The sequence below is a fragment of the Pleurodeles waltl genome, chromosome 4_2, assembly GCF_031143425.1.
Source record: "Pleurodeles waltl isolate 20211129_DDA chromosome 4_2, aPleWal1.hap1.20221129, whole genome shotgun sequence".
Taxonomy (NCBI): Eukaryota; Metazoa; Chordata; class Amphibia; order Caudata; family Salamandridae; genus Pleurodeles; species Pleurodeles waltl.
The window spans coordinates 527,568,499-527,593,867 of record NC_090443.1 but is presented as its reverse complement, the minus strand read 5'-3'; the positions used below and the strand labels follow the sequence as shown (position 1 = coordinate 527,593,867).

The 25,369-nt window shown below is 50.7% G+C and overlaps 1 protein-coding gene across 1 annotated transcript in view; it reads left to right on the top strand.

Annotated features, from left to right (window-relative positions):
* The window catches only part of LAMC1 (laminin subunit gamma 1), a 657,035-nt gene that overhangs the window by 509,011 nt on the left and 122,655 nt on the right, over positions 1 to 25,369 (top strand). The window contains exon 19 of the mRNA XM_069232049.1: positions 17,147 to 17,352. Coding sequence (XP_069088150.1) covers positions 17,147 to 17,352 — 206 coding nt within the window. The remainder of the gene's footprint in view (positions 1 to 17,146; positions 17,353 to 25,369) is intronic.

Genomic DNA, 25,369 nt, shown 5'->3' with positions numbered 1-25,369 from the left:
GGGGAGGGGGGGGGGGGGGAGTCACTTAGGCCATACAGGGGGAGCTTCTCGGGCCAGCCACCGACAGGGTTGAAGATGGCCGCTGTAAGGAAATGGCTCCCTGTTGCAGTTACCCCCCACTTTTTGCCTGATACTGATGCTGACTTGACTGAGAAGTGTGCTGGGACCCTGCTAACCAGGCCCCAGCACCAGTGTTCCTTCACCTAAAATGTACCATTGTATCCACAATTGGCACACCCTGGCATTCAGATAAGTCCCTTGTAACTGGTACTTCTAGTACCAAGGGCCCTGATGCCAAGGAAGGTCTCTAAGGGCTGCAGCATGTCTTATGCCACCCTGGAGACCTCTCACTCAGCACAGACACCCTGCTTGCCAGCTTGTGTGTGCTAGTGAGAACAAAATGAGTAAGTCGACATGGCACTCCCCTCAGGGTGCCATGCCAGCCTCTCACTGCCTATGCAGTATAGGTAAGCCACCCCTCTAGCAGGCCTTACAGCCCTAAGGCAGGGTGCACTATACCATAGGTGAGGGTACCAGTGCATGAGCATGGTACCCCTACAGTGTCTAAACAAAACCTTAGACATTGTAAGTGCAGGGTAGCCATAAGAGTATATGGTCTGGGAGTCTGTCAAACACGAACTCCACAGCACCATAATGGCTACACTGAAAACTGGGAAGTTTGGTATCAAACTTCTCAGCACAATAAATGCACACTGATGCCAGTGTACATTTTATTGTAAAATACACCACAGAGGGCACCTTAGAGGTGCCCCCTGAAACTTAACCGACTATCTGTGTAGGCTGACTAGTTTTAGCAGCCTGCCACAAACCGAGACATGTTGCTGGCCCCATGGGGAGAGTGCCTTTGTCACTCTGAGGCCAGTAACAAAGCCTGCACTGGGTGGAGATGCTAACACCTCTCCCGGGCAGGAATTGTCACACCTGGCGGTGAGCCTCAAAGGCTCACCTCCTTTGTGCCAACCCAGCAGGACACTCCAGCTAGTGGAGTTGCCAGCCCCCTCCGGCCAGGCCCAACTTTTGGCGGCAAGGCCGGAGAAAATAATGAGAATATCAAGGAGGAGTCACTGGCCAGTCAGGACAGCCCCTAAGGTGTCCTGAGCTGAGGTGACTCTAACTTTTAGAAATCCTCCATCTTGCAGATGGAGGATTCCCCCAATAGGGTTAGGATTGTGACCCCCTCCCCTTGGGAGGAGGCACAAAGAGGGTGTACCCACCCTCAGGGCTAGTAGCCATTGGCTACTAACCCCCCAGACCTAAACACGCCCTTAAATTTAGTATTTAAGGGCTACCCTGAACCCTAGAAAATTAGATTCCTGCAACTACAAGAAGAAGGACTGCCCAGCTGAAAACCCCTGCAGCGGAAGACCAGAAGACGACAACTGCCTTGGCTCCAGAAACTCACCGGCCTGTCTCCTGCCTTCCAAAGATCCTGCTCCAGCGACGCCTTCCGAAGGGACCAGCGACCTCAACATCCTCTGAGGACTGCCCCTGCTTCGAAAAGACAAGAAACTCCCGAGGACAGCGGACCTGCTCCAAGAAAAGCTGCAACTTTGTTTCCAGCAGCTTTAAAGAACCCTGCAAGCTCCCCGCAAGAAGCGTGAGACTTGCAACACTGCACCCGGCGACCCCGACTCGGCTGGTGGAGACCCGACACCTCAGGAGGGACCCCAGGACTACTCTGATACTGTGAGTACCAAAACCTGTCCCCCCTGAGCCCCCACAGCGCCGCCTGCAGAGGGAATCCCGAGGCTTCCCCTGACCGCGACTCTTTGAACCTAAAGTCCCGACGCCTGGGAGAGACCCTGCACCCGCAGCCCCCAGGACCTGAAGGACCGGACTTTCACTGGAGAAGTGACCCCCAGGAGTCCCTCTCCCTTGCCCAAGTGGAGGTTTCCCCGAGGAACCCCCCCCTTGCCTGCCTGCAGCGCTGAAGAGATCCCGAGATCTCTCATAGACTAACATTGCGAACCCGACGCTTGTTTCTACACTGCACCCGGCCGCCCCCGCGCCGCTGAGGGTGAAATTTCTGTGTGGACTTGTGTCCCCCCCGGTGCCCTACAAAACCCCCCTGGTCTGCCCTCCGAAGACGCGGGTACTTACCTGCAAGCAGACCGGAACCGGGGCACCCCCTTCTCTCCATTCTAGCCTATGTGTTTTGGGCACCACTTTGAACTCTGCACCTGACCGGCCCTGAGCTGCTGGTGTGGTGACTTTGGGGTTGCTCTGAACCCCCAACGGTGGGCTACCTTGGACCAAGAACTGAACCCTGTAAGTGTCTTACTTACCTGGTAAAACTAATCAAAACTTACCTCCCCTAGGAACTGTGAAAATTGCACTAAGTGTCCACTTTTAAAACAGCTATTTGTCAATAACTTGAAAAGTATACATGCAATTTTGATGATTGGAAGTTCCTAAAGTACTTACCTGCAATACCTTTCGAATGAGATATTACATGTAGCATTTGAACCTGTGGTTCTTAAAATAAACTAAGAAAAGATATTTTTCTATATAAAAACCTATTGGCTGGATTTGTCTGAGTGTGTGTACCTCATTTATTGTCTATGTGTATGTACAACAAATGCTTAACACTACTCCTTGGATAAGCCTACTGCTCGACCACACTACCACAAAATAGAGCATTAGTATTATCTATTTTTACCACTATTTTACCTCTAAGGGGAACCCTTGGACTCTGTGCATGCTATTCCTCACTTTGAAATAGCACATACAGAGCCAACTTCCTACAGCCGCCTGCTGGTCAATCCTGCACTGTAGGTCGGTTCCCCTCTTGGTCCTGGAGCCTGCGGGTGCAGTGCTTGGTCCAGGCTTCAGGTTGCTTGTTACCAGGCAGTCACGTTCATGGGGAGCCTCTGGATCCTCTCTGCAGGCGTCACTGTGGGGGTGCAGGGGGATCGACTCAGGTTAAACGCGTCATCGCAGTCGCCTGGGAGTCCTCTCTGCAGTGTTTCTTCTCTGGAGCTCAAGCCGGAGCATCGGGTGCAGAGTGAGAAGTCTCACGCTTCCAGCAGAAAGGAAGAGTTCTTTCAAAGTTGTTTCTTTGTTGCAAAAATGTTGCTGTTGGTGAACAGTGACAATGTTCTCTGGAGTTTCTTGGTCCTTCGGGTTCTGGGCAGTCCTCTGAGTCCTCAGAGGTCGCTGGTCCCTGTCGGATGCGTCGCTGTGCAGGTTCTTTGAGTCTGGAGACAGGCCGCTAGAGCTGGGGCCAAGTCAGTTGTCGTTTCCGTCGTCTCTGCAGGGCTTTCAGGTCAGGAGTCCTTCTTTGGGTAGGTTGTAGGAATCAGATTTCCTGGGTTCAGGGTTGCTTCTAATTACTAAATTTAGGGTTTAGGTCTGGTGGCAGTAATCAATGGCTACTGTCCTGGAGGGTGGCTACACCCTCCTTTTGCCTCCTCTATGAGGAGAGGGGGGCACATCCCTATTCCTATTGGGGGGGATCCTCCAAAACCAAGATGGAGGATTTCTAAAGGCAGGGGTCACCTCAGCTCAGGGCACCTTAGGGGCTGTCCTGACTGGTAAGTGACTCCTCCTTGTTTTTCTCATGATCTCCTCTGGACTTGCTGCCAAAATTTAGGGGCTGTGTCCAAGGGGCAGGCATCTCCACTAGCTGGAATTCCCTGGGGCATTGTAACACGAAGCCTGAGCCTTGGAGGCTCACTGCTAGGTGTTAAAGTTCCTACAGGGGGGGAGGTGTTAAACACCTCTGTAAGGAAATGCCTCCTTGGCATGGTTACCCCTTGACTTTTTGCCTTTGCTGATGCCAAGTTATGATTTGAAAGTTTGCTTGGGACCCTGCTAACCAGGCCCCAGCACCAGTGTTCTTTCCCTAAACTGTACCTTTGTCTCCACAATTGGCACAACCCTGGCACCCAGGTAAGTCCCTTGTAACTGGTACCCCTGGTACCAAGGGCCCTGATGCCAAGGAAGGTCTCCAAGGGCTGCTGCATGTCTTATGCCACCCTGGGGACCCCTCACTCAGCACAGACACACTGCTTGCCAGCTTGTGTGTGCTGGTGGGAATAAAAAGACTAAGTCGACATGGCACTCCCCTCAGGGTGCCATGCCAACCTCACACTGCCTATGTAGTATAGATAAGTCACCCCTCTAGTAGGCCTTACAGCCCTAAGGCAGGGTGCCCTATACCATAAGTGAGGGCACAAGTGCATGAGCACTATGCCCCTACAGTGTCTAAGCAAAACCTTAGACATTGTAAGTGCAGGGTAGCCATAAGAGTATATGGTCTGGGAGTCTGTCATGCACGAACTCCACAGCACCGTAATGGCTACACTAAAAACTGGGAAGTTTGGTATCAAACTTCTCAGCACAATAAATGCACACTGATGCCAGTGTACATTTTATTGTAACATACACCCCAGACGGCACCTTAGAGGTGCCCCCTGAAACCTTAACCAACTACCCGTGTAGGCTGACTGGTTTTAGCAACCTGCCACACACCAGACATGTTGCTGGCCACATGGGTAGAGTGCCTTTGTCACGCTGTGGCTAGTAACAAAGCCTGTACTGGGTGGAGGTGCTTCACACCTCCCCCTGCAGGAACTGTAAAACCTGGCGGTGAGCCTCAAAGGCTCACCCCCTTTGTTACAGCACCACAGGGCACTCCAGCTAGTGGAGTTGCCCGCCCCCTCTGGCCACGGCCCCACTTTTGGCGGCAAGGCCGGAGGAGATGATGAGAAAAACAAGGAGTCGTCACTGGCCAGTCAGGACAGCCCCTAAGGTGTCCTGAGCTGAGGTGACTCTAACTTTTAGAAATCCTCCATCTTGCAGATTGAGGATTCCCTCAATAGGATTAGGGATGTGCCCCCCTTCCCTCAGGGAGGAGGCTCAAAGAGGGTGTAGCCACCCTCAGGGCTAGTAGCCATTGGCTACTAACCCCCAGACCTAAACACACCCCTGAATTCAGTATTTAGGGGCTCCCCAGAACCTAGGAACGCAGATTCCTGCAACCTAAGAAGAAGAGGACTGCTAAGCTGAAAAACCCTGCAGAGAAGACGGAGACACCAACTGCTTTGGCCCCAGCTCTACCGGCCTGTCTCCCCACTTCTAAAGACACTGCTCCAGCGACGCTTTCCACAGGGACCAGCGACCTCTGAAGCCTCAGAGGACTGCCCTGCATCTAGAAGGACCAATGTAGGAAGTTGGCTCTGTATGCACTATTTCAAAGTAAGGAATAGTATGCACAGAGTCCAAGGGTTCCCCTTAGAGGTAAGATAGTGGCAAAAAAGAGATAATACTAATGCTCTATTTTGTGGTAGTGTGGTCGAGCAGTAGGCTTATCAAAGGAGTAGTGTTAAGCATTTGTTGTACATAAACACAGGCAATAAATGAGGAACACACACTCAGAGACAATTCCAGACCAATAGGTTTTTGTTATAGAAAAATATATTTTCTTAGTTTATTTTAAGAACCACAGGTTCAAATTCTACATGTAATATCTCATTTGAAAGGTATTGCAGGTAAGTACTTTAGGAACTTTGAATAATCACAATAGCATATATACTTTTTACATAAAACACATATAGCTATTTCAAAAGTGGACATAGTGCAATTTTCACAGTTCCTGGGGGAGGTAAAGTAATGTTAGTTCTTGCAGGTAAGTAAACCACCTACGGGGTTCAAATTGGGGTCCAAGGTAGCCCACCGTTGGGGGTTCAGAGCAACCCCAAAGTCACCACACCAGCAGCTCAGGGCCGGTCAGGTGCAGAGGTCAAAATGGTGCCCAACATGCATAGGCTTCAATGGAGAAGGGGGTGCCCCGGTTACAGTCTGCCAGCAGGTAAGTACCCGCGTCTTCGGAGGGCAGACCAGGGGGGTTTTGTAGGGCACCGGGAGGGACACAAGTCAGCACAGAAAGTACACCCTCAGCGGCACTGGGGCGGCCGGGTGCAGTGTGCAAACACGCGTCTAGTTTTCAATAGGTTTCAATGGGAGACCAAGGGGTCTCGTCAGCGATGCAGGCAAGGGGGGGGGCTCCTCGGGGTAGCCACCACCTGGGCAAGGGAGAGGGCCTCCTGGGGGTCACTCCTGCACTGGTGTTCCGATCCTTCAGGTCCTGGGGGCTGCGGTTGCAGGGTCTTTTCCAGGCGTCGGGATCTTAGTCAGGCAGTCGCAGTCAGGGGGAGCCTCGGGATTCCTTCTGCAGGCGTCGCTGTGGGGGCTCAGGGGGGACAACTTTGGTTACTCACAGTCTCGGAGTCGCCTGGGGGTCCTCCCTGTAGCGTTGTTTCTCCACCAATCGAGTCGGGGTCGCCGGGTGCAGTGTTGCAAGTCTCACGCTTCTTGCAGGGTCTTTAAATCTGCTCCTCTGGAAACAAAGTTGCAGTCTTTGTTGAACAGGGCCGCTGTTCTCGGGAGTTTCTTGTCTTCCTTGAAGCAGGGCAGTCCTCTGAGGATTCAGAGGTCGCTGGTCCTGGGGAAAGCGTCGCTGGAGCAGTCTTCTTCTGAAGGAGGGAGACAGGCCGGTAGGGCTGGGGCCAAAGCAGTTGGTGTCTCCGTCTTCTCTGCAGGGGTTTTTCAGCTCCGCAGTCCTCTTCTTCGTAAGTTGCAGGAATCTGATTTCCTAGGTTCAGGGGAGCCCCTAAATACAGAATTTAGGGGTGTGTTTAGGTCAGGGAGGGCAGTAGCCAATGGCTACTAGCCCTGAGGGTGGCTACACCCTCTTTGTGCCTCCTCCCAAGGGGAGGGGGTCACATTCCTATCCCTATTGGGGGATCTTCCATCTGCAAGATGGAGGATTCCTAAAAGTCAGTCACTTCAGCTCAGGTTGCCTTAGGGGCTGTCCTGACTGGCCAGTGACTCCTCCTTGTTTTTCTCATTATCTCCTCCGGCCTTTCCGCCAAAAGTGGGGCCGTGGCCAGAGGGGGTGGGCAACTCCACTAGCTGGAATGCCCTGTGGCGCTGGAACAAAGGGGGTGAGCCTTTGAGGCTCACCGCCAGGTGTTACAGCTCCTGCGAGGGGGAGGTGATAGCATCTCCACGCAGTGCAGACTTTGTTACTAGCCACAGTGACAAAGGCACTCTCCCCATGTGGCCAGCAACATGTCTCGAGTGTGGCAGGCTGCTAAAACCAGTCCGCCTACGCAGGTAGTTGGTTAAGGTTTCAGGGGGCACCTCTAAGGTGCCCTCTGGGGAGTATTTCACAATAAAATGTACACTGGCATCAGTGTGCATTTATTGTGCTGAGAAGTTTGATACCAAACTTCCCAGTTTTCAGTGTAGCCATTATGGTGCTGTAGAGTTCGTGCATGACAGACTGACCAGACCATGTACTCTTATGGCTACCCTGCACTTACAATGTCTACGGTTTTGCTTAGACACTGTAGGGGCACAGTGCTCATGCACTGGTGCCCTCACCCATGGTATAGTGCACCCTGCCTTAGGGCTGTAAGGCCTGCTAGAGGGGTGACTTATCTATACTGCATAGGCAGTGTGAGGTTGGCATGGCACCCTGAGGGGAGTGCCATGTTGACTTACTCGTTTTGTCCTCACCAGCACACACAAGCTGGCAAGCAGTGTGTCTGTGCTGAGTGAGGGATCCCCAGGGTGGCATAAGATATGCTGCAGCCCTTAGAGACCTTCCCTGGCATCAGGGCCCTTGGTACCAGGGGTACCAGTTACAAGGGACTTACCTGGATGCCAGGGTGTGCCAATTGTGTAAAACAAAAGTACAGGTTAGGGAAAGAACACTGGTGCTGGGGCCTGGTTAGCAGGCCTCAGCACACTTTCAAATCAAAACATAGCATCAGCAAAGGCAAAAAGTCAGGGGGTAACCATGCCAAGGAGGCATTTCCTTACACTTGTCTTTCTCTAATTTGTTTTCCTTCCAAATGTAAGACAGTGTGTAAAAAAAAGACATCTATTTGAGAAATGCCCTGTAATTCACATGCTAGTATGGGCACCCCGGAATTCAGAGAGGTGCAAATAACCACTGCTTCTCAACACCTTATCTTGTGCTCATTTTGAAAATATAAAGTGTAGGAAGTTGGCTCTGTATGTAATATTTCAAAGTAAGAAATAGCATGCACAGAGTCCAAGGGTTCCCCTTAGAGGTAAGATAGTGACAAAAAGAGATAATTCTAATGCTCTTTTTTGTGGTAGTGTGGTCGAGCAGTAGGCTTATCAGAGGGTAGTGTTACGCATTTGTTGTACACACACAGGCAATAAATGAGGAACACACACTCAAAGACAATTCCAGGCCAATAGGTTTTTATATAGAAAAATATATTTTCTTAGTTTATTTTAAGAACCACAGGTTCAAGATTTACAAACAATACTTTAAATGAAAGGTATTTCACTTAGTTACTTTAGGAACTTTGAATTAGCAAAATATCATATACAGTTTTCACACAAATGGCAAATAGCATTTTTAAAACTGGACACAGTGCAATTTTCAACAGTTCCTGGGGGAGGTAAGTGTTTGTTAGTTTTGCAGGTAAGTAAACCACCTACAGTGTTCAAAGCTGGGTCCAAGGTAGCCCACCGTTGGGGGTTCAGGGCAACCCTAAAGTTACCACACCAGCGGCTCAGGGCCAGTCAGGTGCAGAGGTCAAAGTGGTGCCCAAAACGCATAGGCTTCAATGGAGAAGTGGGTGCCCCGGTTCCAGTCTGCCAGCAGGTAAGTACCCGCGTCTACGGAGGGCAGACCAGGGGGGTTTTGTAGGGCACCGAGGGGGACACAAGTCAGCACAAAAAGTACACCCTCAGCGGCACGGGGGCGGCCGGGTGCAGTGTGCAAACAGGCGTCAGGTTTGCAATGTAATCCAATAAGAAACCAAGGGGTCTCTTCAGCGATGCAGGCGGGGGGGGGGGGCTCCTCGGGGTAGCCACCACCTGGGCAAGGGAGAGGGCCACCTGGGGGTCGCTCCTGCACTGGAGGTCGGATCCTTCAGGTCCTGGGGGCTGCGGGTGCAGAGTCTTTCCCAGGCGTCGGGTCTTTGAAGCAGGCAGTCGCGGTCAGGGGGAGCCTCAGGATTCCCTCTGCAGGCGTCGCTGTGGGGGCTCAGGGGGGTCAACTCTGGTTACTCACGGTCTCGCAGTCGCCGGGGAGTCCTCCCTGTAGTGTTTGTTCTCCACAAGTCGAGCCGGGGGCGTCTGGTGCAGTGCGCAGAGTCTCACGCTTCCGGCGGGAAACGTGTGTTCTTTCAAAGTTGCTCCTTTGTTGCAAATTTGCAGTCTTTGTGGAACAGAGCTGCTGTCCTCAGGAGTTCTTGGTCCTTTTAGATGCAGGGTAGTCCTCTGAGGCTTCAGAGGTTGCTGGACCCTGTGGAACGCGTCGCTGGTGCAGTTCTTTAGAAGTGGGGAGACAGGCCGATAGAGCTGGTGCCAAGGCAGTTGGTGTCTCCGTCTTCTCTGCAGGGTTTTTCAGCTCAGCAGTCCTTCTTCGTCTTAGGTTGCAGGAATCTACCTTGCTGTGTTCTGGGAGCCCCTAAATACTCGATTTAGGGGTGTGTTTAGGTCTGGGGGTTAGTAGCCAATGGCTACTAGCCCTGAGGTTGGCTACACCCTCTTTGTGCCTCCTCCCTGAGGGGAGGGGGGGCACATCCCTATCCCTATTGGGGGAACCTCCATCTGCAAGATGGAGGATTTCTAAAAGTTAGTCACCTCAGCTCAGGACACCTTAGGGGCTGTCCTGACTGGCCAGTGACTCCTCCTTGTTTTTCTCATTATCTCCTCCGGCCTTGCCGCCAAAAGTGGGGCCGTGGCCGGAGGGGGCGGGCAACTCCACTAGCTGGAGTGCCCTGGGGTGCTGTAACAAAGGGGGTGAGCCTTTGAGGCTCACCACCAGGTGTTACAGTTCCTGCAGGGGGGGGGTGAGAAGCACCTCCACCCAGTACAGGCTTTGTTACTAGCCACAGAGTGACAAAGGCACTCTCCCCATGTGGCCAGCAACATGTCTGGTGTGTGGCAGGCTGCTAAAACTAGTCAGCCCACACTGGTAGTTGGTTAAAGTTTCAGGGGGCATCTCTAAGATGCCCTCTGGGGTGTATGTTACAATAAAATGTACAGTGGAATCAGTGTGCATTTATTGTGCTGAGAAGTTTGATACCAAACTTCCCAGTTTTCAGTGTAGCCATTATGGTGCTGTGGAGTTCGTGCATGACAGACTGACCAGACCATGTACTCTTATGACTACCCTGCACTTACAATGTCTAAGGTTTTGCTTAAACACTGTAGGGGCATAGTGCTCATGCACTCATGCCCTCACCTATGGTATAGTGCACCCTGCCTTAGGGCTGTAAGGCCTGCTAGAGGGGTGACTTATCTATACCTGTAGGCAGTGTGAGGTTGGCATGGCACCCTGAGGGGAGTGCCATGTCAACTTAGTCATTGTCTCCCCACCAGCACACACAAGCTGTGAGGCAGTGTGCATGTGCTGAGTGAGGGGTCTCCAGGGTGGCATAAGACATGCTGCAGCCCTTAGAGACCTTCCCTGGCATCAGGGCCCTTGGTACCAGGGGTACCAGTTACAAGGGACTTACCTGGATGCCATGGTGTGCCAATTGTGGAAACAAAGGTGCAGGTTAGTGAAAGAACACTGCTGCTGGGGCCTGGTTAGCAGGCCTCAGCACACTTTCAAATCATAACTTGGCATCAGCAAAGGCAAAAAGTCAGGGGCTAATCATGCCAAGGAGGCATTTCCTTACATAAAGGTTTTCTTGATAGCTATTTTTCACTTTTTATATTTCAGCAAATTAATTTATGTATACCCGGTATAGAATGAAAACCCATTGCAAGGTGCAGCTCATTTATTGGCTCTGGGTACCTAGGGTTCTTTATGAACCTACAAGCCCTGTATATCCCCCCCAAACCAGAAGAGTCCAGCAGACGTAACGTATATTGCTTTAAAAAATCTGACATAGTAGGAAAAAGTTAGAGTAAAACGTGGAGAAAAATGGCTGTTTTTTATCACCTCAATTTCAGTATTCTTTTATTTCAACTGTTATTGTCTGTAGAAAACACTTGTAGTATCTACACAAATGACCCCTCGCTGAATTCAGAATTTTGTCTACTTTTCCTAAATGTTTAGCTTTCTGGCATCCAGCATTGGTTTCTCACCCATTTCTGTCACTAACTGGAAGGAGGCTGAAAGCACAAAAAATTGTAAAAATGGGGTGTGTCTCAGTAAAATGTCAAAATTGTGTTGAAAAATGGGGTTTGCTAATTCAAGTCTGCCTGTTCCTGAAAGCTGGAAGATGGTGATTACTTTTTTTTTTTACCACCGCAAACCCTTTGTTGATGCCATTTTCAGGGAAAAAACCCACAAGCCTTCTTCTGCAGCCCTTTTTTCCCATAAAAAAAAAAAAAGAAATATTTGCTGTATTTTGGCTAATTTGTTGGTCTTCTTCAGGGGAACCCACAAAGTCTGGGTACCTCTAGAATCCCTAGGATGTTGGAAAAAAAGGACGCAAATTTGGCATGGGTGGCTTATGTGGAGAAAAAGTTATGAGGGCCTAAGCGCAAATGCCCCAAATAGCCAAAAAAAGGCTCTGCACATGAGGGGAAAAGGCCTGGTAGCGAAGGGGTTAATACTGCAGTTTGACTTTTCAGTAAACTTTAAAGAACTGTGAACATTAGCCAGTTTCATGGTACACAACTTACTAAGGCTAGGAAGGTGAGTCACAATATGAAGCATTCTTGTGACTGGTACGTCATACCATATGTAGGTAGTTGTCTCTGTATATACTATCTCAAAGTAAGAGATAGTGTGCACAGAGTCCAAGGGTTCCCCTTAGAGATAAGATAGAGCATAAGAATTATCTCTTTTTGCCACTATTTTGTGGTAGTGTGGTCGAGCAGTAGGCTTATCAGAGGGTAGTGTTAAGCATTTGTTGTACACACACAGGCAATAAATGAGGAACACACACTCAAAGACTTACTCCAGGCCAATAGGTTTTTATATTGAAAAATAACTTTTCTTAGTTTATTTTAAGAACCACAGGTTCAAGATTTACAGTTAATACTTTAAATGTAAGGTACTTTACTTAGATACTTTAGGAACTTTGAATGCAAACAATATAATTTACGGTCTTTGTAAAAATGGCAGTAAGCTATTTTCAAAGTGAACACTGCAAAAATCAACAGTTCCTGGGGGAGGTAAGTAAAGGTTAGATTAGGAGGTAAGTAAAACACTTACAAGTCTCAGTCCTGGGGCAATGGCAGCCCACCGTTGATGGTTCAAGGCAACCCCAAAGTTACCACACCAGCAGCTCAGGGCCGGTCAGGTGCAGAGGTCCAAGAGGTGCCCAAAACCCATAGGCGCCTATGGAGAACAGGGGTGCTCCGGTTCCAGTCTGCCAGCAGGTAAGTACCCGTGTCCTCGGAGGGCAGACCAGGGGGGTTTTGTAGAGCACTGGGGGGGGGACACCAGTAGGTATACAAAACACACCCTCAGCTGCACAGGGGCGGCCGGGTGCAGTGTGCAAAGCAGGCATTGGGTTTTGTATTGGTTTTAAATTGAGACCCAAGGGTCACTCTAGCAGTGCAGGCACGGCACAGGGGGGCTTCTCAGACCAGCCACCACCTGGGCTAGACAGGGGGTCGCCTGGGGGTCACTCCTGCACTGAGGTTCGGTTCCTTCAAATCCTGGGGGCTGCAGGTGCAGTGCTTGGTCCACGCGTCGGGTCCCTTGTTACAGGCAGTCGCTGTCAGGGGGAGCCTCTGGATTCTCTCTTCAGGCGTCGCTGTGTGGGTCCAGGGGGGTCGTCTCGGGCTACTCACTGGGTCGCCGGGGAGTCCTCCCTGTGGTGTTAGTTCTCTGGATCTTGAGTCGGCGGCATTGGGTGCAGTGTGTGAAGTCTCATGCTTCCGGCGGGAAGAGTGACTTTCTTTAAAGTTGCAAGAAAGTTGCAAAGTTGTTGTTGAAATTGAGCAGAGCCGCTGCTCACAGGAGTTTCTTGGTCCTTTGGTCCAGGGCAGTCGCTGGTCCTTGTCGGATGCGTCGCTGGTTGCAGGTTTTCGAGTCAGGAGACAGGCCGGTAGGGCCTGGGGCCAAAGTAGTTTTTGTCTTCTGTCTTCTCTTTAGGGCTTATATGTCAGCAGTCCTTTTTGTTTCTTCAGGTTGCAGGAATCTGATTTACTGGGTTTGGGGGTGCCCCTAAATACTAAATTTATGGGTGTGTTTAGGTCTGGGAGGGCAGTAGCCAATGGCTACTGTCCTGGAGGGTGGCTACACCCTCTTTGTGGCTCCTCCCTGTGGGGAGGGGGGCACATCCCTAATCCTGTTGGGGGAATCCTCCATAACTAAGATGGAGGATTTCTAATGGCAGGGGTCACCTCAGCTCAGGACACATTAGGGGCTGTCCTGACTGGTGGGTGACTCCTCCTTGTTTTTCTCATTATCTCCCCTGGACTTGCTGCCAAAAGTGGGGGCTGTGTCCAGGGGGCAGGCATCTCCACTAGCTGGGATGCCCTGGGGCATTGTAACACGAAGCTTGAGCCTTTGAGGCTCACTGCTAGGTGTTAGTTCCTGCAGGGGGGAGGTGTGAAGCACCTCCACCCAGAGCAGGCTTTGTTTCTGGCCTCATAGGGCACAAAGGCCCTCACCCAGGGGGTCAGAAACTCATCTCTCAGCAGCAGGCAGGCACAGACCAGTCAGTCCTGCACTGAAGGATTGGGTAAAATACAGGGGGCATCTATAAGATATCCTCTGTGTGCATTTTTTAATAAATCCAACACTGGCATCAGTGTGGGTTTAATATTCTGAGACGTTTGATACCAAACTTCCCAGTATCCAGTGTAGCCATTATGGAGCTGTGGAGTTCGTGTTTGACAAACTCCCAGGCCATATACATAATATGGCCACACTATACTTACAATGTCTAAGAATAGCCTTAGACACTGCAGGGGCATATTGCTCATGCAGCTATGCCCTCACCTGTGGTATAGTGCACCCTGCCTTAGGGCTGTAAGGCCTGCTAGAGTGGTGACTTACCTATGCCACAGGCATTTTGTGCGCATGGCATCCTGAGGGGGATGCAATGTCGACTTTGCCTTTTTCTCCCCACCAACACACACAATCTGCAATGGCAGTGTGCATGTGTTAGGTGAGGTGTCCCTTAGGGTGGCACAACATATGCTGCAGCCCTTAGGGACCTTCCCTGGTCACAGGGCCCTTGGTACCACTGGTACCTTTTACAAGGGACTTATCTGTGTGCCAGGGGTGTGCCAATTGTGGAATCAATGGTACATTTTAGGTGAAAGAACACTGATGCTGGGGCCTGGTTAGCAGGGTCCCAGCACTCTTCGCAGCCAAGTCAGCATCATTATCAGGCAAAAAGTCGGGGATAACTGCAGCAGGGAGCCATTTTCCTACACCATATGATAGCAACACATTCTCAATTCATTGAGCCTTCTTGACAGATTCCTTATTGTAGGAAGTTGGCTCTGTATGTGCTATTTCAAAGTAAGGAATAGCATGCACAGAGTCCAAGGGTTCCCCTTAGAGGTAAGATAGTGGCAAAAAGAGATAATACTAATGCTCTATTTTGTGGTAGTGTGGTCGAGCAGTAGGCTTATCCAAGGAGTAGTGTTAAGCATTTGTTGTACATACACATAGACAATAAATGAGGTACACACACTCAGAGACAAATCCAGCCAATAGGTTTTTATATAGAAAAATATCTTTTCTTAGTTTATTTTAAGAACCACAGGTTCAAATTCTACATGTAATATCTCATTCGAAAGGTATTGCAGGTAAGTACTTTAGGAACTTCAAATCATCAAAATTGCATGTATACTTTTCAAGTTATTCACAAATAGCTGTTTTAAAAGTGGACACTTAGTGCAATTTTCACAGTTCCTAGGGGAGGTAAGTATTTGTTAGGTTAACCAGGTAAGTAAGACACTTACAGGGCTTAGTTCTTGGTCCAAGGTAGCCCACCGTTGGGGGTTCAGAGCAACCCCAAAGTCACCACACCAGCAGCTCAGGGCCGGTCAGGTGCAGAGTTCAAAGTGGTGCCCAAAACACATAGGCTAGAATGGAGAGAAGGGGGTGCCCCGGTTCCGGTCTGCTTGCAGGTAAGTACCCGCGTCTTCGGAGGGCAGACCAGGGGGGTTTTGTAGGGCACCGGGGGGGACACAAGCCCACACAGAAATTTCACCCTCAGCAGCGCGGGGGCGGCCGGGTGCAGTGTAGAAACAGGCGTCGGGTTCGCAATGTTAGTCTATGAGAGATCTCGGGATCTCTTCAGCGCTGCAGGCAGGCAAGGGGGGGGTTCCTCGGGGAAACCTCCACTTGGGCAAGGGAGAGGGACTCCTGGGGGTCACTTCTCCAGTGAAAGTTCGGTCCTTCAGGTCCTGGGGGCTGCGGGTGCAGGGTCTCTCCCAGGCGTCGGGACTTAGGATTCAAAGAGTCGCGGTCAGGGGAAGCCTCGGGATTCCCTCTGCAGGCGGCGCTGTGGGGGCTCAGGGGGGACAGGTTTTGGTACTCACAGTATCAGAGTAGTCCTGGGGTCCCTCCTGAGGTGTTGGATCATCTCCACCAGCCGAGTCGGGGTCGCCGGGTGCAGTGTTGCAAGTCTCACGCTTCTTGCGGGGAGCTTGCAGGGTTCTTTCAAGGCTGCTGGAAACAAAGTTGCAGCCTTTCTTGGAGCAGGTCCGCTGTCCTCGGGAGTTTCTTGTCTTTTCGAAGCAGGGGCAGTCCTCAGAGGATGTCGAGGTCGCTGGTCCCTTTGGAAGGCGTCGCTGGAGCAGGATCTTTGGAAGGCAGGAGACAGGCCGGTGAGTTTCTGGAGCCAAGGCAGTAGTCGTCTTCTGGTCTTCCTCTGCAGGGGTTTTCAGCTAGGCAGTCCTTCTTCTTGTAGTTGCAGGAATCTAATTTTCTAGGGTTCAGGGTAGCCCTTAAATACTAAATTTAAGGGCGTGTTTAGGTCTGGGGGGTTAGTAGCCAATGGCTACTAGCCCTGAGGGTGGGTACACCCTCTTTGTGCCTCCTCCCAAGGGGAGGGGGTCACAATCCTAACCCTATTGGGGGAATCCTCCATCTGCAAGATGGAGGATTTCTAAAAGTTAGAGTCACTTCAGCTCAGGACACCTTAGGGGCTGTCCTGACTGGCCAGTGACTCCTCCTTGTTTTTCTCATTATTTTCTCCGGCCTTGCCGCCAAAAGTGGGGCCTGGCCGGAGGGGGCGGGCAACTCCACTAGCTGGAGTGTCCTGCTGGGTTGGCACAAAGGAGGTGAGCCTTTGAGGCTCACCGCCAGGTGTGACAATTCCTGCCTGGGGGAGGTGTTAGCATCTCCACCCAGTGCAGGCTTTGTTACTGGCCTCAGAGTGACAAAGGCACTCTCCCCATGGGGCCAGCAACATGTCTCGGTTTGTGGCAGGCTGCTAAAACTAGTCAGCCTACACAGATAGTCGGTTAAGTTTCAGGGGGCACCTCTAAGGTGCCCTCTGGGGTGTATTTTACAATAAAATGTACACTGGCATCAGTGTGCATTTATTGTGCTGAGAAGTTTGATACCAAACTTCCCAGTTTTCAGTGTAGCCATTATGGTGCTGTGGAGTTCGTGTTTGACAAACTCCCAGACCATATACTCTTATGGCTACCCTGCACTTACAATGTCTAAGGTTTTGTTTAGACACTGTAGGGGTACCATGCTCATGCACTGGTACCCTCACCTATGGTATAGTGCACCCTGCCTTAGGGCTGTAAGGCCTGCTAGAGGGGTGTCTTACCTATACTGCATAGGCAGTGAGAGGCTGGCATGGCACCCTGAGGGGAGTGCCATGTCGACTTACTCGTTTTGTCCTCACTAGCACACACAAGCTGGCAAGCAGGGTGTCTGTGCTGAGTGAGAGGTCTCCAGGGTGGTATAAGACATGCTGCAGCCCTTAGAGACCTTCCTTGGCATCAGGGCCCTTGGTACTAGAAGTACCAGTTACAAGGGACTTATCTGGATGCCAGGGTCTGCCAATTGTGGATACAAAAGTACAGGTTAGGGAAAGAACACTGGTGCTGGGGCCTGTTTAGCAGGCCTCAGCACACTTTCAATTGTAAACATAGCATCAGCAAAGGCAAAAAGTCAGGGGGCAACCATGCCAAGGAGGCATTTCCTTACACTTATGCTGCATGTATGTTTTTGTTTTTCCAGATGTTGATCAAGGCCTGGTGGATCGTTTGACTGAAATCAACAACACCTTGACGAGTCAGCTTGGGCGGCTCGCAAATATCCGTAAGATTGTGGGGGACACCGAAGACATTGCACAAGAGGCTCGTGTCCGGGTGGAGAATACAGGGACTCTGATAGAGACAGCCCGTGAAGAGCTGGAGAGAGCAAAGACAGCCATTGCTAATGTGGTGAGTACCAATAAACCACCAGACTGTCACACTGTTCAGATTGTAGTCAGAATGCTAATTACTGTTCAGATTTGTTGAGGGAGGACATGAGTATTTAAACTCTGTTCTAAGACTTTGCTTAGAGAACACTTACCTTGGGCTTTTCATTGTAATTGGACTAGATTTGTAACGTCGTGCGCGCATTTCTGTTCACTGGACAAGTGGCTGATTAATGTGGAATCAGAAAGCAAATTAACCAGTCCCTAAAGGTAGGGCATTTACTTAATGTCCCTGCTTTCTAAGGAATGTTTCTTCCATAAGATATTCTTGCAACCCTTTCCGTAGCAGTGTATAAGTGGGATGGTTTTAAACATTGTGGGGTTGGTGCTATGCCTCATGATATGTTTGCCATGAAAGAGAATGAGGGTATTTTGCAGTAGGGAATTCAGTCGGCGATCTAGGGGCTTGTCTGCCATGCTGCTCTGTACCTGACTACTATGATGGCTCGTGGGTGTGCACACCTTGTAGGCTAATTTGTAACTTTTTGCAGTTCTTAATTATGGGATCTTCTCTAATATAGTCATGAATGTTTGCATTTAATGAAAAGTTCATGGGAGGCTTGAAATTTTGATAGGCCATTTTTAAGACCATCAAAAGAAAATGCACAATTGCACACACAAAACGTCACTATGCCTTTCAGGCAAAACACCGCTTTGCTATCTCAAAGGGCACAGCTTTGACGAGGGGTTCTCAGGTCGTCTTTCTGCTGAGTTTGAATCTTCGTTCTCCCTTAGTGTGAATCTTGGTCCATATTGAGTGAGAGTATTGCCCCATGGAGTGTTGGTATTGCCCTTTGTGCCAAGCTGTAAGGAGGCTGCAGAGGTTGAGTGTGATTGCTTTGTAACAACAAACATGTTATGCATTCACTTACTGTGCATGAATCTCCCGTCTAGTGGTTGAGCCTGAAAGTGCACCTGCCAGGAGATTTTCCACAGCTTCTATTTACAGGCTGGTGCTCTCCCCATATTAGACAACCTATAATTAACTTAATTTGTTGGAATAGTGTAGCTGCTGTATGTTGTTGAATGAGTGGACAGGATTGCACTACCTCTGCAGGCTCCCTTAAGGTCAGTGTAGGAAGTGGGCTCTGTATATACTATCTCAAAGTGAGAGATAGTGTGCACAGAGTCCAAGGGTTCCCCTTAGAGGTTGACAGTGGCAAAATTTGATAATTCTAATGCTCTATTTTGTGCTAGTGTGGTCGAGCAGTAGGCTTATCAGAGGGTAGTGTTAAGCATTTGTTGTACACACACAGGCAATAAATGAGGAACAAACACTCAGACTTAACTCTAGGCCAATAGTTTTTGTATAGAAAAATATTTTTTCTTAATTGATTTTAGAAACACAAGATTCAAGATATGAAGTAAATACATAAAATGCAAGGTACTCCACACAGGTAAGTAAAGAACTTTGAATTAGAGCAGTAACGTCCAAAGTATAGGTTAAAATGGCAATAAGCCATTGCTCTACAAAACCCCCCTGGTCTGTCCTCCGAAGACACGGGTACTTACCTGCTGGCAGACTGGAACCGGGGCACCCCCTTTTCCATTGAAGCCTATGTGTTTTGGGCACCACTTTGACCTCTGCACCTGACCGGCCCTGAGCTGCTGGTGTGGTAACTTTGGGGTTGCTCTGAACCCCCAACGGTGGGCTACCTTGGACCCAAACTTAAACCCCGTAGGTGGTTTACTTACCTGCAAAAACTAACAAACTGTTACTCCCCCCAGGAACTGTTGAAAATTGCACTGTCTAGTTTTAAAATAGCTATATGTCATTTGTGTGAAAACTGTATATGCTATTTTGCTAATTCAAAGTTCCTAAAGTTCCTACATGAAATACCTTTCATTTGAAGTATTACTTGTAAATCGTGAATCTGTGGTTCTTAAAATAAACTAAGAAAATATATGTTCGATGGCATCTGTCGCTGTAGATACACATGTTGTGCCTAGCCCGCCATCTGGTGTTGGGTCGGAGTGTTACAAGTTGTTTTTCTTCGAAGAAGTCTTTCGAGTCACGGGACCGAGTGACTCCTCCTCTTTGTCTCCATTGCGCATGGGCGTCGACTCCATCTTCGATTGTTTTCTTTCCGCCATCGGGTTCGGACGTGTTCCTGTCGCTCCGAGTTTCGGAACGGAAAGTTAGCTAACTATCGGAAGATTACGTCGGTATTGTTGCGTTCGGGATCGGCTTAGATAGAATCAACACCGCATCGAAGTTTGAAGAGCTCCGGTGCCTTCGGGGTAGCTTTCGATCCCCCGTCGGGGCTTGGTCGGCCCGACCTCGTGTAAAACAACGCTGATGGAACGACCCCGTTCCGTTTCTGTCCCAAATGCCACAACAAATACCCGTATACAGACCAACATTTGGTCTGTAACCTGTGCCTGTCGCCTGAGCACAGTGAAGAGACTTGCGAGGCCTGTCGTGCGTTCCGGTCCCGAAAGACACTCCGTGACCGTCGAGCCAGAAGACTTCAGATGGCGTCCACGCCGACAGCACACCGAGAGTTCGAGGAACAAGAGGAAGAAGAAACCTTCTCGATCCACGAATCGGACTCCGAGGAATTCGACGATCAAAGAACTGTGAGTAAGACGTCGAAGACAACACACAAAAAAAGTGACAAGGCCCAGGGGACGCCACTGCCACCAGGCCATGGCTCGACCCATAAATTCGGTGACCGACCTTCGGCACCGAAAAAGGCCGAAACAGTGCCGACATCGTCCGACTCCGGTCGAGACACCAGCACGCAGCCTTCTCGGGACCGAGAAAGTGCTGCTGAAAAAGATCGACGCCGAGATAGCGGTGCCGAAACGGCTCGACGCCGAGACAGTGGCACCGAGGAAGATCGACGCCGAGAGGTTTCGACTCCAAAAAAGAAGAAAGTCACCTCGGAGCCGAAAAAGAATACAGACAGGGTTTCGGTACCGAAACGGCCCGCAACCGACCCAGTTACCGGTTCCTATTCAGAGGAGCAAATCACTGTCCTCTCAGATGCGAAAGCATAGATTTGAGGAAGAATTGCAATCCACCGAAGTAGACCATACGCAGAAACGTATTTTCATACAGGAGGGAACAGGGAAAATAAGCACCCTTCCCCCTATTAGGAGAAAAAGAAGACTGGAGTTTCAAACAGACCAAGCACCACAAACAAAAATGGTGAAAAAGGTAACTCCGCCACCCTCTCCTCCACCTGTAACTAACGTTTCACCAGCACAAACTCCATCACATTCCCCGGCTCACACCACCGTGAGCCAAGGTGACCAGGACCAAGACACTTGGGACTTATACGACGCCCCAGTGTCGGACAACAGTCCAGAGGCGTATCCCACAAAGCCCTCACCACCAGAAGACAGCACAGCATATTCACAAGTGGTGGCTAGAGCGGCAGAGTTCCACAACGTAAACCTCCACTCAGAACCAGTCGAGGATGACTTCTTATTCAACACCCTCTCCTCCACCCACAGCTCCTACCAAAGCCTGTCTATGCTCCCAGGAATGCTTCGGCACGCAAAGGAAATCTTCAAGGAGCCGGTCAAGAGTAGGGCAATAACACCAAGGGTGGAAAAGAAATATAAAGCACCTCCCACAGACCCTGTTTTCATCACCACACAGCTGCCACCAGATTCCGTCGTAGTAGGAGCAGCTCGCAAGAGAGCCAACTCCCACACATCTGGGGATGCACCACCCCCAGATAAAGAGAGCCGCAAGTTCGATGCAGCCGGAAAGAGAGTCGCAGTACAGGCTGCAAACCAGTGGCGCATCGCTAACTCTCAAGCATTACTTGCGCGCTATGACAGAGCCCATTGGGACGAGATGCAACACCTCATTGAGCATCTACCCAAGGAACTACAAAATAGGGCGAAGCAGGTGGTTGAGGAAGGACAGAACATATCTAATAATCAGATACGCTCCTCTATGGACGCAGCGGACACAGCTGCGAGAACAATTAACACATCTGTGACTATAAGAAGGCACGCATGGCTACGAACATCTGGTTTTAAACCAGAGATACAGCAGGCAGTGCTCAATATGCCATTCAATGAGAAACAACTGTTCGGACCAGAGGTGGACACGGCAATTGAGAAACTGAAAAAGGACACTGACACTGCTAAAGCCATGGGCGCACTCTACTCCCCGCAGAGCAGAGGCACTTACAGCACCTTCCGCAAGACAACCTTTAGAGGGGGGTTTCGGGGTCAAGCCACACAGGCCAGCACCTCACAGACAACACCGTCCAGCTACCAGGGACAGTACCAGAGGGGAGGCTTTCGGGGCCATTTCAATTGCATGTATACTTTTCAAGTTATTCACAAATAGCTATTTTAAAAGTGGACACAGTGCAATTTTCACAGTTCCTGGGGGAGGTAAGTTTTTGTTAGTATTACCAGGTAAGTAAGACACTTACAGGGTTCAGTTCTTGGTCCAAGGTAGCCCACCGTTGGGGGTTCAGAGCAACCCCAAAGTTACCACACCAGCAGCTCAGGGCCGGTCAGGTGCAGAGTTCAAAGTGGTGCCCAAAACGCATAGGCTTCAATGGAGAGAAGGGGGTGCCCCGGTTCCAGTCTGCCAGCAGGTAAGTACCCGCGTCTTCGGAGGGCAGACCAGGGGGGTTTTGTAGGGCACCGGGGGGGACACAAGCCCACACAGAAATTTCACCCTCAGCGGCGCGGGGGCGGCCGGGTGCAGTGTTAGAACAAGCGTCAGGTTCGCAATGGAAGTCAATGAGAGATCAAGGGATCTCTTCAGCGCTGCAGGCAGGCAAGGGGGGGCTTCCTCGGGGAATCCTCCACTTGGGCAAGGGAGAGGGACTCCTGGGGGTCACTTCTGCAGTGAAAGTCCGGTCCTTCAGGTCCTGGGGGCTGCGGGTGCAGGGTCTTTTCCAGGCGTCGGGACTTAGGTTTCAGAGAGTCGCGGTCAGGGGAAGCCTCGGGATTCCCTCTGCAGGCGGCGCTGTGGGGGCTCAGGGGGGACAGGTTTTGGTACTCACAGTCGTAGAGTAGTCTGGGGGTCCTCCCTGAGGTGTTGGTTCTCCACCAGCCGAGTCGGGGTCGCCGGGTGCAGTGTTGCAAGTCTCACGCTTCTTGCGGGGAGATTGCAGGGTTCTTTAAAGCTGCTCCTTTGGATAAAGTTGCAGTCTTTTTGGAGCAGGTCCGCTGTCCTCTGGAGTTTCTTGTCGTCGTCGAAGCAGGGCAGTCCTCAGAGGATGCAGAGGTCGCTGGTCCCTTTGGAAGGCGTCACTGGAGCAGAGTTCTTTGGAAGGCAGGAGACAGGCCGGTGAGTTTCTGGAGCCAAGGCAGTTGTTGTCTTCTGGTCTTCCTCTGCAGGGGTTTTCAGCTAGGCAGTCCTTCTTCTTGTTGTTGCAGGAATCTAGTTTCTAGGTTCAGGGAGAGCCCTTAAATACTAAATTTAAGGGCGTGTTTAGGTCTGGGGGGTTAGTAGCCAATGGCTACTAGCCCTGAGGGTGAGTACACCCTCTTTGTGCCCCCTCCCAAGGGGAGGGGGTCACATCCCTAATCCTATTGGGGGAATCCTCCATCTGCAAGATGGAGGATTTCTAAAAGTTAGTCACCTCAGCTCAGGACACCTTAGGGGCTGTCCTGACTGGCCAGTGACTCCTCCTTGTTATTCTCATTATTTTCTCCGGCCTTGCCGCCAAAAGTGGGGGCCGGGGCCGGAGGGGGCAGGCAACTCCACTAGCTGGAGTGTCCTGCGGTGCTGTGACAAAGGGGTGAGCCTTTGAGGCTCACCGCCAGGTGTTACAGCTCCTGCCTGGGGGAGGTGTTAGCATCTCCACCCAGTGCAGGCTTTGTTACTGGCCTCAGAGTGACAAAGGCACTCTCCCCATGGGGCCAGCAACATGTCTCTAGTGTGGCAGGCTGCTAGAACCAGTCAGCCTACACAGATAGTCGGTTAAGTTTCAGGGGGCACCTCTAAGGTGCTGTAGGAAGTTGGCTCTGTATGTGCTATTTCAAAGTAAGGAATAGCATGCACAGAGTCCAAGGGTTCCCCTTAGAGGTAAAATAGTGGTAAAAATAGATAATACTAATGCTCTATTTTGTGGTAGTGTGGTCGAGCAGTAGGCTTATCCAAGGAGTAGTGTTAAGCATTTGTTGTACATACACATAGACAATAAATGAGGTACACACACTCAGAGACAAATCCAGCCAATAGGTTTTTATATAGAAAAATATCTTTTCTTGGTTTATTTTAAGAACCACAGGTTCAAATTCTACATGTAATATCTCATTCGAAAGGTATTGCAGGTAAGTACTTTAGGAACTTCCAATCATCAAAATTGCATGTATACTTTTCAAGTTATTGACAAATAGCTGTTTTAAAAGTGGACACTTAGTGCAATTTTCACAGTTCCTGGGGGAGGTAAGTTTTTGTTAGTTTTACCAGGTAAGTAGGACACTTACAGGGTTCAGTTCTTGGTCCAAGGTAGCCCACCGTTGGGGGTTCAGAGCAACCCCAAAGTCACCACACCAGCAGCTCAGGGCCGGTCAGGTGCAGAGTTCAAAGTGGTGCCCAAAACACATAGGCTAGAATGGAGAGAAGGGGGTGCCCCGGTTCCGGTCTGCTTGCAGGTAAGTACCCGCGTCTTCGGAGGGCAGACCAGGGGGGTTTTGTAGGGCACCGGAGGGGACACAAGTCCACACAGAGATTTCACCCTCAGCAGCGCGGGGGCGGCCGGGTGCAGTGTCGAAACAAGCGTCGGGTTTGCAATGTTAGTCTATGAGAGATCTCGGGATCTCTTCAGCGCTGCAGGCAGGCAAGGGGGGGATTCCTCGGGGAAACCTCCACTTGGGCAAGGGAGAGGGACTCCTGGGGGTCACTTCTCCAGTGAAAGTCCGGTCCTTCAGGTCCTGGGGGCTGCGGGTGCAGGGTCTCTCCCAGGCGTCGGGACTTTAGGTTCAAAGAGTCGCGGTCAGGGGAAGCCTCGGGATTCCCTCTGCAGGCGGCGCTGTGGGGGCTCAGGGGGGACAGGTTTTGGTACTCACAGTATCAGAGTAGTCCTGGGGTCCCTCCTGAGGCGTCGGATCTCCACCAGCCGAGTCGGGGTCGCCGGGTGCAGTGTTGCAAGTCTCACGCTTCTTGCGGGGAGCTTGCAGGGTTCTTTAAAGCTGCTGGAAACAAAGTTGCAGCTTTTCTTGGAGCAGGTCCGCTGTCCTCGGGAGTTTCTTGTCTTTTCGAAGCAGGGGCAGTCCTCAGAGGATGTCGAGGTCGCTGGTCCCTTTGGAAGGCGTCGCTGGAGCAGGATCTTTGGAAGGCAGGAGACAGGCCGGTGAGTTTCTGGAGCCAAGGCAGTTGTCGTCTTCTGGTCTTCCTCTGCAGGGGTTTTTCAGCTAGGCAGTCCTTCTTCTTGTAGTTGCAGGAATCTAATTTTCTAGGGTTCAGGGTAGCCCTTAAATACTAAATTTAAGGGCGTGTTTAGGTCTGGGGGGTTAGTAGCCAATGGCTACTAGCCCTGAGGGTGGGTACACCCTCTTTGTGCCTCCTCCCAAGGGGAGGGGGTCACAATCCTAACCCTATTGGGGGAATCCTCCATCTGCAAGATGGAGGATTTCTAAAAGTTAGAGTCACCTCAGCTCAGGACACCTTAGGGGCTGTCCTGACTGGCCAGTGACTCCTCCTTGTTATTCTCATTATTTTCTCCGGCCTTGCCGCCAAAAGTGGGGCCTGGCCGGAGGGGGCGGGCAACTCCACTAGCTGGAGTGTCCTGCTGGGTTGGCACAAAGGAGGTGAGCCTTTGAGGCTCACCGCCAGGTGTGACAATTCCTGCCTGGGAGAGGTGTTAGCATCTCCACCCAGGGCAGGCTTTGTTACTGGCCTCAGAGTGACAAAGGCACTCTCCCCATGGGGCCAGCAACATGTCTCGGTTTGTGGCAGGCTGCTAAAACTAGTCAGCCTACACAGATAGTCGGTTAAGTTTCAGGGGGCACCTCTAAGGTGCCCTCTGTGGTGTATTGTACAATAAAAT